The sequence below is a fragment of the Pogona vitticeps genome, chromosome 9 (assembly GCF_051106095.1).
Source record: "Pogona vitticeps strain Pit_001003342236 chromosome 9, PviZW2.1, whole genome shotgun sequence".
NCBI lineage: Eukaryota > Metazoa > Chordata > Lepidosauria > Squamata > Agamidae > Pogona > Pogona vitticeps.
In genome coordinates, this window is record NC_135791.1 from 23,782,467 (window position 1) to 23,795,998 (window position 13,532).

The following is a 13,532-nucleotide window of genomic DNA, read 5'->3' on the forward strand; positions in this document are numbered from 1 at the left end:
GCCGCCTGATCCTGACGTGACGCTCACGCACTTCCCTTTCATCTTCCATCCAACCCACCAACGTCTGGGGTGGAAAGTGCGTGACGGGAAAGCAATCTGCGCGTGCGCCGGGCCCGCTTCTCTTCCCCCCTCCTCATCCCGTTCGGGATGGAGCCATAGAGTACCAAGTCCTCCAGGTACTAGAGTGGGCGAGAATATCAGTGATAGGATGGAAGAAGAATAAAAGGAGCGCCTTCGTTTCCTGTCCTGAGAATGCAGTTCCGGGAAGAGAGGTGAACGTTTTCTGGCTGGCTGCAATATGCGCCCTTGGTCTCCTCAGGAAAGGCCCAGATTCTGACGGAGAGGAGATTTTGGGGTTGTTATGGCAACCTGAGCCGGTTCGACCCAGGCCTAGTCAGGTTAGTTGACGTTACAGTAACTCAAACATTTTATGAGGGAAGCGCAGAATTTCCTGGCCAAGGAAAAGGCCAATTTTTGCCCAAATTCCCTGTTACTGTATTTTTAATAGAGTTTTTTGGAAATAAGTTTAACGGTAAAAGTTTAATAGCGGAAATTTTTTAAAAAAATTGTTCATGTATGTATTTAGAATATTTTTACCCCGCCTTTCTCCTCATTAAGGACCCAAGGCGGTTTATAACGTTGAAAGGCAATATTTAAAGTGGAGAACAATGAGTATACAACGGTGGTTAACATGTAGAGATGTAAAATTTCCATTTTTCTAAAGAAAAAATGTGTTTTTCTGTTTCTTTCTGGGGCGGAATGGAAATTTCTGGGAGGGGGCAACGGGGAAAAAAACTTTTCCAGGAAAAGTGGAAATTTTTGGAAAAGTGACATCTGTTAACAATTAAAAGACACTATTTAAAGCTAAGAACTGTGACTATAAAGAGGTATTTATTTTGAAGAGAAAGGGCTGGAATTCCTATAGGAGCCGGAGAGGTCCCTGCCTGGCCATTCACACCTCCCCACAAAAGACAAGATATGGACTTGCATCAAAGTGCGTGTGAGGATTTCTGTGGACATGATGCAGGTCAGAGGAGAACAGAAATACCAGGTCTCTCACCCAGGTGGGGTTAAAGAGAGTACAGCTTCTAAAAAGACAGCTCTACCCTAGAGTGGACCAAAAAAATCATTATTTTTTTAAAAAATCAAATGGGTTTAAAACATGATTTCAATTTTAAAAATCTGAAATCATCAAAAAAAAACCTGATTTGTGGAGCTAGGCTCCCCGCCCCCCCGGGTTGGCTTTTATTTATTTTATTAGATTTAGAAAGCAACTTAAAACTGCTTTTCAGGAAGGCTCACTGACCCCGCCTGCCTTTTACATCTCCTGTTTTACTGTTTTATTGCAAACCTGTTCCGGGTGCCACATGTCTTATTAACCTTTTAATTGTTTATTTTGGGTATTTGTAGTTTGGTTGTATGTGCATTTTTATTCATAGCTTTTGTAAACCACTCAGAATAGTGCTTCGCAGTAGTAATGGGGCTGTATAGAAATCTAAATGAATAAATAAATAAACTTAAATCAAATCCACCCAGACCCTAGCAGCCCTTCAAATGACAGTTCATCCGTCATTTGAAGGAACATTTGGAAAGGAAACTGAGAAGCAGGAAATATTTAAAGGGGTTGCCTGAGAAGCCAAATGAGCCATGAGAGGCCCTGGTATAAACTTCTGATTATTTCCAGAGAGGTAATTGTATTACTGTCACAGTGAACGACGACAAGACATTTAAGTATTTCATGGAACCTTTAAAGAGGGGAGTAGATAAGCTGTGGTTCTCATTGTGCTACCTCGACAGGGGCTGGACTTGATGACCCATAGGGTCCCTTCAAGCTCTGCAGTTCTAAGATAATTATTTCTAAGGTTATTATTAATTCTGATGGGAACTGAAGTCAAAAATATGTGGAAAGCCCACTTTACTTAAAATGTACTTCTCTTTTTTAATAATCTAATCTTGAGGTGGATCTCATGCACTTCCTGTTGGCATGTATGTATGTATGTGTGTGTGTATGTGTGTGTGTATGTGTGTGTGTGTATGTATGTATGTATGTATGTATGTATGTATGTATGTATGTAAAATAGGCACTGAAGCTAGCAATGTGGATCTTCTTTTTCCATTGTTTTGATGCCTTCCTGTATTCTTGACCTCACCACTGATAACCAAATATCTGATCAGAAGAGAAATCTAGGATTACTTTAGTGAATATAATGTTCAGGGGAGAGGCAGCATATGTATATCCCTGTGTGTGAACAGCTTGTGAAAAATAGAGAATAAAGAGTTGGATAGTTCAGTGGTGTAGGTCTGTGTCTGTGAAGCCAGAGATTGGGAGTTCAGTTCCCCACTGTGCCTCCTTAACGGGCTGGACTCGATGATCCATAGGAATCCAGCCCTCCCATTCTGAGATTATCACACTCAGGAATAAGGATGAGAGGAAGGTGCTGTCCAACAGTGTCCAAAGGACTCTCATTCTCCAGAGAAGTTTTATAGGCATGATTACTGCTGTTTTTCTTTAATCCCTTGAATGGTATCATTGATGATAATGTTGCTGTACTCTGATCTTAATCTTGGCTTAGGGATACTTAATATGATAGACTTTATTTATGGTTCAATTAAGGGTTATCACAATTTCTAAAAACGGTGTCAAATATTAGTCAAACCATCTATACAGAGAAGGCTTAGGATTTACTCGTGGGATTTTGTAAGAGCAAAAGAATTGCATTGCTAAGTCATACTAGAGTCCTTCTATTTCCAGTTGCAAATGTCTAGACCTCTACCACTCTTGCAACCTTTGCTTAAGTCCTCCCCTCACCTCCAAGTCAGAGGTGTACTGTCTCTGTACTGCAGCGTTCCACTTAGCACCTAGTAATGTCCTCAGTGAATGTCCTCTCCCCCCTCCACCTTTTGTGGTGGGCTTCCATATATGCTTTGTGTTGTATGAAGAAGTATTTCTGCCAAAGCCTGCTGTCTGTTACTCTCTTTGGCTAGCCGAAAATGTTCGGTGTTGACAGAGGGAGTGTTCCTACCGGCACCCACAGCCCTCCACCACCATGTCCTGGTAGGTCTTAAGGACCACCATGTCATGTTGGTCCAAGTAGAGCATCGCAATGGGGCTGAGGTCTGTTGGAACGCAGCATGGCTTGGGGACTTTGGAGTTGACGGAATTTAACATTGTCTGCACCACAGCATGACTGGAGGAGTTCATATGGTCAGCTAGTGGGAAGCGGCATTCCCCAGAGCAGTAGAAAGCATGGTAGCCACTGGGGGCAACTATCCAGTCGTTCCACCCAACTGCCTTGAAATCTACAAAGAGGCGGTGCCTTCGGCACTTTGTGTTGACCTTGGTCTTGGGTTTCAGGTTTTTGGGTTTGCTCCTAGAGGTGGGGACATGTGTAGTTTTTCTGCCTCCTTTCTGAGACAGTCTGCCAAGCTGGCTTCTGCTGTGTCTTTTTCCCCGGCTCAGAGGCTGCCCCCTTTGATCGTGGCTATAGGTGACCAGTAGAGGCCTTTCCAGAGCCCACTGAGTCTCTTCCTCTCCAGGAGACCGTCTTGCTCGAAGAGGGACGCGGTGGTGCTGGGGCACATGGCTACTATTTGGGGGTTCCACTTCAATGAGAAAACCAAGGTGACGTTTCTGGTCCTTGGCTTTTGTGAAAGCTGCGGTCACATCAAAACCTTCCCACTTAGGGTGGCTGAGAGCCAAGAATTTCTGAGCAAGGAGCCTGCTCTTGTTTCCAGAAATGGGTGGGGGATCCATCGCGTGATAGACGTTGATCTGGAAACCCTTGCTTTCCTTCTCTGAATGGTAGAGCCGTAACTCGAGGGCAGTCACCACCTCGTCAGCTGGCAGCAAGGTGAGATTGAACAAGAAGTAGAATGAACTCCCTACTGCTTCAGAGACCAGATCCAGAGTCTCTAGAAGAGAAATTGAGCAGAAGTTAGAAACAAATTGAGGACTGAACGTCAAAAATCCAAACTACCTGGCATGATTCTCAAGGACCCATCTCTTCCTGTTTCCTGTTTTCTGCAACAGCTGGCCAGGTATTCCTGGGATGCTCCAAAGCATGGCTTGAAGGCAGAGGTTCTTCTCTGCCAACATTTGGGGTATATATTGCTGCTGAAATGCGATTTATTATTATTATTCCACTTAAAGAAGGTTGACTTGAACATTTAAAGTTGACTAAATTGTAAGTCAAGGAGAATCCATTGAAATCAGTGGGGCTTAAGATAATCACAACCCTAACCTTTTCCTGAATTTTCTAAGTAGAGAATGCTCAAAAGTGGCTTAACATTCCCTTCTTCTGGGGGAGAAACAAAGGAGTGAATTGAGGATGTTTTTTTTAAAAGGAAGAAACTATTTTCCCAGTTTTAAATTTACTATTTCAGCACTGTAATTTGTATTGTTTTCATGGTTTGAGTTTTAGGCTTTAAAAAAAAAAAACAAGAGAGAACATCTTAGTCTGTGAAGTAACACAAAAACCCAACAGTTCAGCACATTTACAGATGTTGTCTACTTTCAAGGAGCCCCTCCTATCCCAGCCTAATGTCCCCAGATGTTTTGGGCTTCAGTTCCCATCTGTTTTTGCGAACATGTCCAGTGATTGGGATTCTTGAAAACGCGTCTCCAAGACATTTGGAAAGCGCCAGAATGACGAGGGCCAGGCTCAGCTGTCGGCATAGCTAAAGAAAAGGGCCAGCTACTGTGGCATCTTAAGTGACCTATGTCATGGTTAGCATTTGCGGATCAAAATCAACAGAGCGCAAATACTACATCTGTTATATTTATGCGTGTCTCCGTGGCGGTGAGCGTCACGAGCAGGCGAGGAGACAAATAAGAGACCAAAGGTGTAGGGGTTTCATCAGCACAGGAACAAGACTATCAAGCTGTTAATGAGTTGCCATTGCAGGCCCCCAGCCAGGGTGATAAGTTGTACTGCTTCTCTCGTATTTCTCAGAACGTACAGAGGCTCAGTTTCAAAATGTTGAAGCTGAGGCTGCACTGTTGGGCACATCCTGAGAAGGCAGGACCCTTTGGAAAAGACAATAATGCTGGGAAAAGTAGAAGGCGGCAGGAAAAGAGGAAGATCGGATATGATATGGACAGACTCCGCAGATGTGAGTTTGGAAGAACTGAGCAGAGCAGCCGAGGACAGGACATTTTGAAGAGCACTCCTTTACAGGGTTGCCGTGAGTCAGAGGTGACTTGACGGGACATAACAACAGTAGAGGACATGGTATTTGCACTTCTTGTGTCAGGAGGGGTGGATTTGATCCACGAAAGGCCACACTGAAATAAACCTGTTATTCTTTAACACACCTCTCCTCCAACCCCACTCCTTTTTTTCCCTTTCATTTTCCTCTTTAATTTTGCCAACATGCTGAGACAGCTCATCCTCCAGACTTCGCTGTGTGCTGTAGTTGTTTGCCGTCTTCTCTAGGTGGCACTAGACTCCACCTCTTGAACCAGAGAAGGCCAGATAGCGGGGCTCAAAGCATAGATTTCCACCTGCACTCAGGCAGGTTCACATTTGCTTTCCACCGTGTTGCCCAGCTCCCCCTTTGAGTCCTGCTTCCATCCCGACTTCCTTACCCACCATTTTAAAACCAGAGCCTGCCCACACCCCCATCTCCATAGATCTGAACAGGTGCAAAAAAAAAAAAAAGGGACCTCACCAATATGGTGGAACGTCCTCACGGTGTTGGCTCTTCCGGCTTGCTCCTCCAGGAAGGGAAGGTCCGTGTCTTGGAGGGAGGGAGGAGGTTTCCCTAAGCAGAACTGGTACAGATCCAACAGGTACTGGGGAATCACAAGGCCTGGTTTGGGCTCCGGGCGCTTCTGGAGGCCCAGGCGTCTTAACAAGATGGTCTGGAGGGCCTGGATGGGTGCCTCCTTCGTGTCATGTGTGCTGATTCCAGGAGTCACTGCCTGGGAGCCTCTGGATCCACAGAAGATGAGAGGAATGAGTGGAATCAACAGGGCAGGCAGTTTACCAGAAACCATGATGGAACTGGGGAAGCCAAAAGAAGAATAGGCAATGGGTGTTCCATGGGGCACAGAGACAAAGCTCAATTCCCTATCTCCCCCACTTCCCAGCAAATAAAGCCTAAACATACAGAATTACATTACTTAATCATATGTCTCTGTTACTGTTTGGAAGCTGGTTTGCTTTTTTTTCTATGAATCAGTGGAGAAATAGCACCCCCGTGTTGACAGCTCAGAATATGACCCCCATGTTGCATGTCAGTATAATTCAGTGCTGTTCAGTCAAATGGGTTGTATTTGCACACAACCTCAGGGTGTCTACCTTTGCATCTCTTTCAGCCTCTGTTGGTAAGACCTTGTAAGAAGATATTGCTTTAAGAGACAGTGGGATGGAAGGGAAAGCCAAAGAAGTCCACCTGACTTGAGTATCCCCTTCTGCTTTACAGAACAAATTCAATGCTAAAAATGTGTTGGGATAAATTAGAGGTGCCTTTACTGAGCAGAATGTTATATTAGACAGTTTTCGTTTATTGGGAGTTGTACTTCTACCTTTGAGGGCATTATGGGGAAACAAGGTGGGTAAGAGTCGCAGACTCTGTTGACGGACAGATTTGGAAAAGTTCCTCTCTCTTCCCCCCGCCCCACTCCATCCCTAGAATTCCAGAGCTAACATGTCAACTGTAGTCTTGGAGCTTCTCCAATTTCGGCTCTATCTGCATCTCTGTCAACGACTCGTACCCCAATCTCTTTCTGGCATGGGGACCATCTGGTCCCTCATTCATTTTTCCAACATCTGTAGATTATATGAGCCCTGTTTGTGCAAATGGAAGAGGCACAGAGGACTTCCCACAATGGCCAGTGATGCCAACGTCATTTGCCACCACAAAGTAGTTGCTTTTTATTGTTTGGGTGTCTTTATAAATAGCCTTGGCCAAAGATGCCCTCTTTTTCTAGCCGCACCCATGAAATGCCAGCAGCCCTTTGTTGAGGCCGCAGGGAACAAGAAGCAGGCGAAGGGAGGCGAGATCAAAGATTCAGGCAAGAACGCCCATTGGCAGTGACACACACCCCGGCCACAACGTGGCATTGAAGTAAACTAGGTGGGCTTTCTGCTGGAGCTGGGGCTTCACAGGAATTGGGGGGGGGGGACCTCAGTGCCAGAACTTTCCTTGACTACCCCTGTTTACCAGGCTCCAATCCCTGCTTTCCAAAGTTGTAGAAAGAGGAGCACCCAATGATGGTGCTGCTCTTGGAGCCCAAGGAAGCACCTTGCAAAAAGCAATCAAATGTGGCTATAGTGTGAATGTTTTTTCCTCCCTCTCGGAAGTACTTACTTGCAAAAGTTGAAGAGGTTGGCAAGAACCCATTTTCCCCTTTCTTTCCTGTCCCAGTGGTCTCTCCTTTGCAGCTTCTGGTCTTCACGCCTTTCCCCCCACCGGTGTCTGTTCTGGGTCCCCCATGCCAAGACGGCGCCCTCGTCGTCCTGTGGGCATCTCCCAGTCGTCCTTGGCGATGGCTGCACTCCTTCCTGCCTCGCTCAGCAAATGAGAGGGGCTGGCTCCGGACTCTCCCTCCAGAGCGTCCAGGCCCTGCCCACCCTGCCCGTGGAGGTGCCGGCTCTCGCCGCCTTCAGGATGTGATGTCAACCAGGCAAGGGGCCTGAGCCAGAACAAACAAAACGGTTGCGAGTTTCTCCCTTTAGCACTCTGGTGGCCCCTTTTTTTGGATGCCACAGTGTCTTTGGGATCTTGGCCTGAAAGTGAGGGTATCCTGTGGGTGCTCTTCCCAGGAAGGGAAAGAGGAGTATAGTTACAGCCCGAACTTTGGAAAAGTCATCCTTTTGCACTAAGCTCCCAGAATTCCCTAGCCTACATTCTCACTGGGGGATTCTGGGAGATGTACCGCCGAAACTTTAGGAAACACCCCGGGAGCTCTTAAGCCAAATGAACGAGGTGGCTGAATTTGGCTACCTCTTCCCACAAGGCTTGAGAAACAGCCAGAAGGCACAGATGGCATAGGCCGCCCTCTATGATCCCCGAGCCCCAATGATCCTTAGCTTTTAAAAGATCAGCCCTCGATGCTCTTTACACCCTTTCGGAAGCGGGTGGTTTTTGTTTTGTTTTTGCTTGTTTGTTTGCCATTTTCCTATGTTTGGGGGCAAATTGCTGACGACCATCAAGCTCTGGAGCAAAGACTCTCTTTTTTTCAAAACCACATGTGTCTTGACTCTGGGACTTCAGAAATTTACCACTTGGTTCTGTCCCAGTCTCATTAGATTTCTCACTCCGGCTTCCGTTGGACTGGACCTAGTGCTGAAGTTGATCATTTTATCCATACGGCATCCTCACTCACCACCACCCCGAAGACTCCTACGGATCCAAACATTTTTCAAAAGCTTGCCTTAAATTCCTTGGCTTGGGATATGTTGAACGGGATTTTTGCTGGCACAGGGTTTTTTTCTCCCCCGAAAGAGGAGCTTTTCCATACCGACAGGCTCAAAGCTGGCTTTGATGTTTAATGCCTTGGCTGCTTCTCCCCCTCTGTCACTACAGTCACACTGATGCCTCTTCCAAGGTCATCTTCAAACAGAAGCCCTTCCTGTGGCTGGGAAACCGGCTCCCCTCCTCCTCCTCCTGCTCTCAGTGTCATGCCTGCGAGTGCATCAGGCTTGGGCCAGTTCTTATCAGCCCAGCTTGCGAGGGCTTCCAGGGGCCAGGGTTTCCTCTGTGGCCAGACAGCACGCGTCGGGAATGAGCTGGCTGTGGAAAGAGCGCGTAAACAGGAGCTCCGAAGGAAACATGGCAATCATCGGACTTTAGGAACAAACACACCACGCAGGAATGCGGCTCGATCCGGGACTTGTCCAGGCCAGGGGGGCAGGGGAGGGTAGCCTCCGCTTGAAATTTAAACCAGTGGCATTTCCTCCCAGAAGCCTCGTTGTGTGATGGAAGAACAAGCTGACAAAGGATGGTCAGCAAATGCTATAACTCACCTGAACCTGCCAGGACGAAACAATTTCCCCTTGAGCCAGGAATTTGGATCGTGCTATTCCTTACTTTGGCTGCCAGTCATGGTCAAGACGGAGGTGTTAACAGAGCACCGTTGTTTCTTAGCCGGCTGCTTGCCTTCTCAGGCAGGATCACCTGCTCCGGCTCTCTTTTCGGATCCAAACCGGACAGAGCTCAAGAGTACCCGAAAGAGCCCTGGAGAGTGTACGTAGTAGATTTGTCACTGCTCACTTGCTCGGCAGTGGATTTTTAACCTTTGCACTTCTTGGAAACACATGTGCTACTCCTGGCTGAAAAATCAACAGCTTCCCTTTTTTTTTCTTAGTTTGTGCATGGAGCTCCCGTCGTGAAGACACCAAACCCATCCTGCCTTTAAGAGATTAAGAGTAGCATTGCCAACCTTCAGCTGTCATGCGCTCTCTGCCCCACCTCAGAAGGACACCCGACTTGCACATGTATTTAATCATTTGTTTTTGTCCTCTGTCTGTGCAACATATTGCGTCCCTACAAGATTCTCTGTGTGCCTGCTCGTGGGTTGCAGATGTGTGAACCCAGAACACGAACTGATAGTGCTATAGGCTATGTTTTTCTGCTGTGAGCTCCTGAAGGAGCCACTGGAAATATCGGAGAACTCCCAGTGTAGAGGGCCTGTGTCTGTAGAAAAGAGAATGCATGAAACCAAGGCGCAGGACTAGAGGAATGACCACCGTTAACTGGGTCAGGTTCAGGGCAGGGGGTGGGGGAAGGAAGTTTTGGCAGGGCCCCCAGAAACATTTCCTTGTTCTGGAGGATGAGGAACACAGCTGTGCCATTGACTTTCTTTTTCACATAATGAAGCCAGTGTAGAACTGATAACTCTGTGCTGTCAAGTTGACTCTAACTTATGGTAACCCTTTGCTGGGGGTTTTCTAGGTCTGGAATCCTCAGAAGCAGTTAGCCAGCTACTTTTTTATTTTTATTTTAGGACCACTTTGGCACTGCACCTACGCTGGCTAGCTTCTCGCTGGGAGGCACAGTGGGGAATCGAACTCAGAACCCAGCTACCCAACTCATTTATTATCCAGCTAGCCAAGGCATCATGTGGAATGAGAAGGGTGAATTAATGGGCAAATGAGAAGGGATATGGGAGGATCAGCTTGTGGAATCATACAGAGGGGCATCAGACTATTGGGTTTGTTTGGCTTTGTGCATCTTATTCCAGTTAATTTCATGCCATATTTAAAGATGGGCATATACGAATATGAATATACCTGCATAGCTGGACTGAATGAGAGACTGGACTGTCCACTCACGCATCCACCGCTGGCGGATTATTCCAGTCACTCATCCTTCCAATCACTCCCAGAGCGCCACTCTCTTCCCGCCCATCTAGCCACTCAGTGGCCATGCAGAGAGACTCGTCCTCCCTCCCCCTGCCTGGAGTGGTTAGCCGAGCGGGAAGAGCATGGTGCTCCGGGAGTGACTGGAAGGATGAGCGAGGCCGCTGGCAGATGCATGAATGTATCTCTAGCCATAATGCATCACACCCAGTTGTTTAGGAATTCCCCTCCTTAAGACGGATGGCATGTCCTTTGATGTTCACATGTGTTCGCTTGTCATGTTTCCTCCCGGCTACCACCAAGAACTTTTGGAAGGGCCTTGGAGTTCTGTAGCTGTGCTTTTTCCAGACTTGCGCGTGCCAGCACCGATAGCGACATCACAAACAATTAGGACTTGCTTAATTGCACAGGGCAACCAAAAGTTCGGGCTCCATGTTCATTGCCTGCTTCTGCCTCAGGCCAGCCTCTCCCGCTCTACTTTTTCTTATGCCGGAGTTGTCCTTGGCTGCAGACGGTTCTTTCCCCAGCTCTGCGTGGAAAACATCCTCTTTGCCGGTGACCCTGGGCTTGGCCAGCCGCCACAGGGGATGTTGGCACAGTCCGGGAGCGTCAAGTTGGTGCCGCCGACGACCAGAGGGGAAAATAGGCTGTCCGTGCACAGTAACACTTCCTGTTTACAAGTCTAAAAGCTTGAGTGAACTCTCCGAGGGCAGCAGTCGCAGGGAGAGGGCCTCGTCTGCCAGGTTCGCTCATCCGCCAAGTTCACTGGGAGTCCTTCGTGAAGGAGGGAAGCCGTGCAGGCCTCTTTCATTTGCTCACAAGCTGCTCCTCTCCCTTTCCCACAAAACATAACAAACAATAAATACATCAGCAACTGAAAACAAAGCATGTTGTTTTCCTAGAAGCAGTGCCTTAATCTACTACAGTCATTTCTGGTCTAGCCCAGGTTACCACTGTTACTTAGTTTTGCACATTTCTGGTTGTTTGTCACACTGTCCAACTCGAGTTTCTAGGATAGACGGGTTTCTCCTTAGAAATAAAACAGATTTTTAACAGTGGCAGCTTATCCCTTAGAGCAGCAGTCCCCAACCTTTTTGGGGAACGGGGACTGGCTGAGCCTCTAAGGAAGGCGGCCCCCCATGGGCGCGCTCGGATGCATGCGCGAAGCGGTGGGGGAGTGCATGTGCACCCACCAGTGCCGCCATGAGCGCTCCCCCACCCCTTTGCACATGCACAGGAGTGCCTGCATGCGTGCAGGCCCACGCCTTTGCATGGGTGCATGCACGAAGGGGTAGGGGAGTGGTCATGCCGGTGCTGGCATGCGTGTGCGCAAAGCAGCTGTGGGGAGAGGAGTGAGTGCGTGGGGGGGGCGGGAGGTCTGTTGCCGCAGGCCAGGCCAGCTCAAGCCACGGACCGGGGGGGGGGATTGACCACCTCTGCCTTGGAGTAAACTAGTCATAACCGTGCTTGAGGCTAGACACAGCCAGCCCACTCTTGCCCGCTGCCTTACTAAAGACAGAACATTTCTGTATTTCTGCTTGGAGGCACACACGGGAGATTTCTCTACCTCGCCCTCGGCTCCTCCCGTCATGGACATTCTGCCTTCCACTTCACCAACCACAAAGGGTACCCACTGCAGTGACCCTTGTGATCGGAGGAGCAGGGTAACAGAAGTGAATCACAGCTGTTTGTTTCAGTAAGCGTCTCCATCAGAAGAGATCTGGTGCTTTCCAGCCAGGATATTAATGGGATCCTCCTTACCTTTATGGCAGGAAATCTTTTAAAGTAGTGTCAACAGCAAGGCATCTTTCCAAACAGTTGAACAGACCGTTGGTGACGTGAAGAGATGTAAAGCCACATCCCTTTCTCATGTTTTCTTTTCCTTTGTGTCAGCAGGGGGGTACAATGAAGGTCCCTGTTCCTGTCATTCGCCTGCCCCGTGGACCGGATGGCTCAAGAGGGTTTGATCCCAACTCTCTTCGTTTCCAGACTTTGGGTCCCGCCAGCCTCTCCTCCATGGGCTCCGGGAACACAGAAAACTTGGAACAGGAGCAGCAAAGCCGAGTGGCGCTGCGGGAGCGTTACCTGCACAGCCTGCGGGCCATGGCTGGGCGGCCCGTCCGCTTCACCATGTACGAAAGGGTCAACGTCACCGCCTTGTTCGGAGCCTCCGACATTGACATCCTGAACTTCCAGGTCTCTGAACTGCAGACTCCTCTGGGGATACAGAAAGAAGCACTCCTACGCTGCTCGGATATCATTGCTTACTCCTTTGAACTTTGAGGGCTTTTCCCCGCCTGGCTTCTTTATATATATAATAAATGCTCTTCTGTTCTAGACCAGCATTCTCTGCTTTAAGTCCTGCCGAAAGCAAGCTCTGAAATCCACAGAGCAGCGGCCACAGAAATACATGCCGTGAGCACATGACCCTCTTGTGAGCCTAAAGGGGCCCATTTCTCTGTACTTGCCTCCTACCCATCCGATCTTAGCTGTGGTAGCAAGCCGTTCCTTCTGGCTTAATGGCTGCAGAAAAGAACACCCTCTCTTTCTCATGATATAAATGGGAACCCCAGCAAGGTGTACACCCATGAGAGCCGAATAAACTTCCAAGGAAATTTTATTTCCCCACAGGGAAAGGGGGGGGGGGACAGCTGTCAAGTTTAAATTTCAGTAGTTCCTCCTAAATTAACACTTAATTCAGGAAGGAAGGAATCTGTTCCAGAGGGGGGAAAAATAATGCAGCTGTTTGCTAAAAGTTCCGTTTCCTAACAAACTGGACACTATTTGAGATTATATTGCTCACAGCTACAACAGGTGAAAGGAAACTGTGCTCCTTCCACCAAGCTTCATCAGCCTGAAGCTGTAAGAAATACTCCTACCCCGTCTGCCTAGAAGGCAACAGGCTCTCACGGCTATTGTTGAGGCAGTGGAAACCCTGAATCAGTCTCTGGGAACGGTTTGAGATCACATGGAGAGGAGGAAAGGAGTCATATATTTTTAATACATACGGCAGCCCAAAACCACCACTAAATTGCACATTTCAGCCTCCTGCTTCCAGGTGCAGTACAGCGTTCAAACAAGTCTGACCCATTAGTCAGCTAGCCTTGCAAAATGACCACACACTGGTGAGCAAAGAGAGGCCTTTAGTTGTCCAGGTAGAAATATCTGGGCAAAGAAAATTGGGAAGAAGCGGGGGCCTTCCTTTCTTTCCTTCCTTCCCCAGGC

At 48.0% G+C, this 13,532-nt stretch overlaps 2 protein-coding genes across 3 annotated transcripts; one reads left to right on the forward strand and one right to left on the reverse strand.

Annotated features, from left to right (window-relative positions):
- Positions 1-45: 45 nt before the first annotated feature.
- On the forward strand, positions 46-12,644 carry GEMIN7 (gem nuclear organelle associated protein 7). Of its 2 annotated transcripts, none has more exons than XM_078380096.1 (2): positions 46-398; positions 12,201-12,644. In XM_078380096.1, the coding sequence occupies exon 2, from the start codon at positions 12,213-12,215 to the stop codon at positions 12,588-12,590; it is 378 nt and encodes a 125-aa protein (XP_078236222.1). In that variant the 5' UTR covers positions 46-398; positions 12,201-12,212; the 3' UTR covers positions 12,591-12,644. The 2 variants fall into 2 exon arrangements, with proteins under 2 accessions (XP_078236222.1, XP_078236221.1); XM_078380095.1 differs by having other exon boundaries at positions 12,204-12,644.
- Positions 2,577-7,822, reverse strand: LOC110088535 (bone morphogenetic protein 2). The gene is made up of 3 exons (XM_020810881.3): positions 7,315-7,822; positions 5,671-6,005; positions 2,577-3,912 (listed from the first exon to the last, which is right to left on the reverse strand). The coding sequence occupies exons 2-3, from the start codon at positions 5,996-5,998 to the stop codon at positions 3,020-3,022; spliced, it is 1,221 nt and encodes a 406-aa protein (XP_020666540.3). The 5' UTR covers positions 5,999-6,005; positions 7,315-7,822; the 3' UTR covers positions 2,577-3,019.
- Positions 12,645-13,532: the final 888 nt, after the last annotated feature.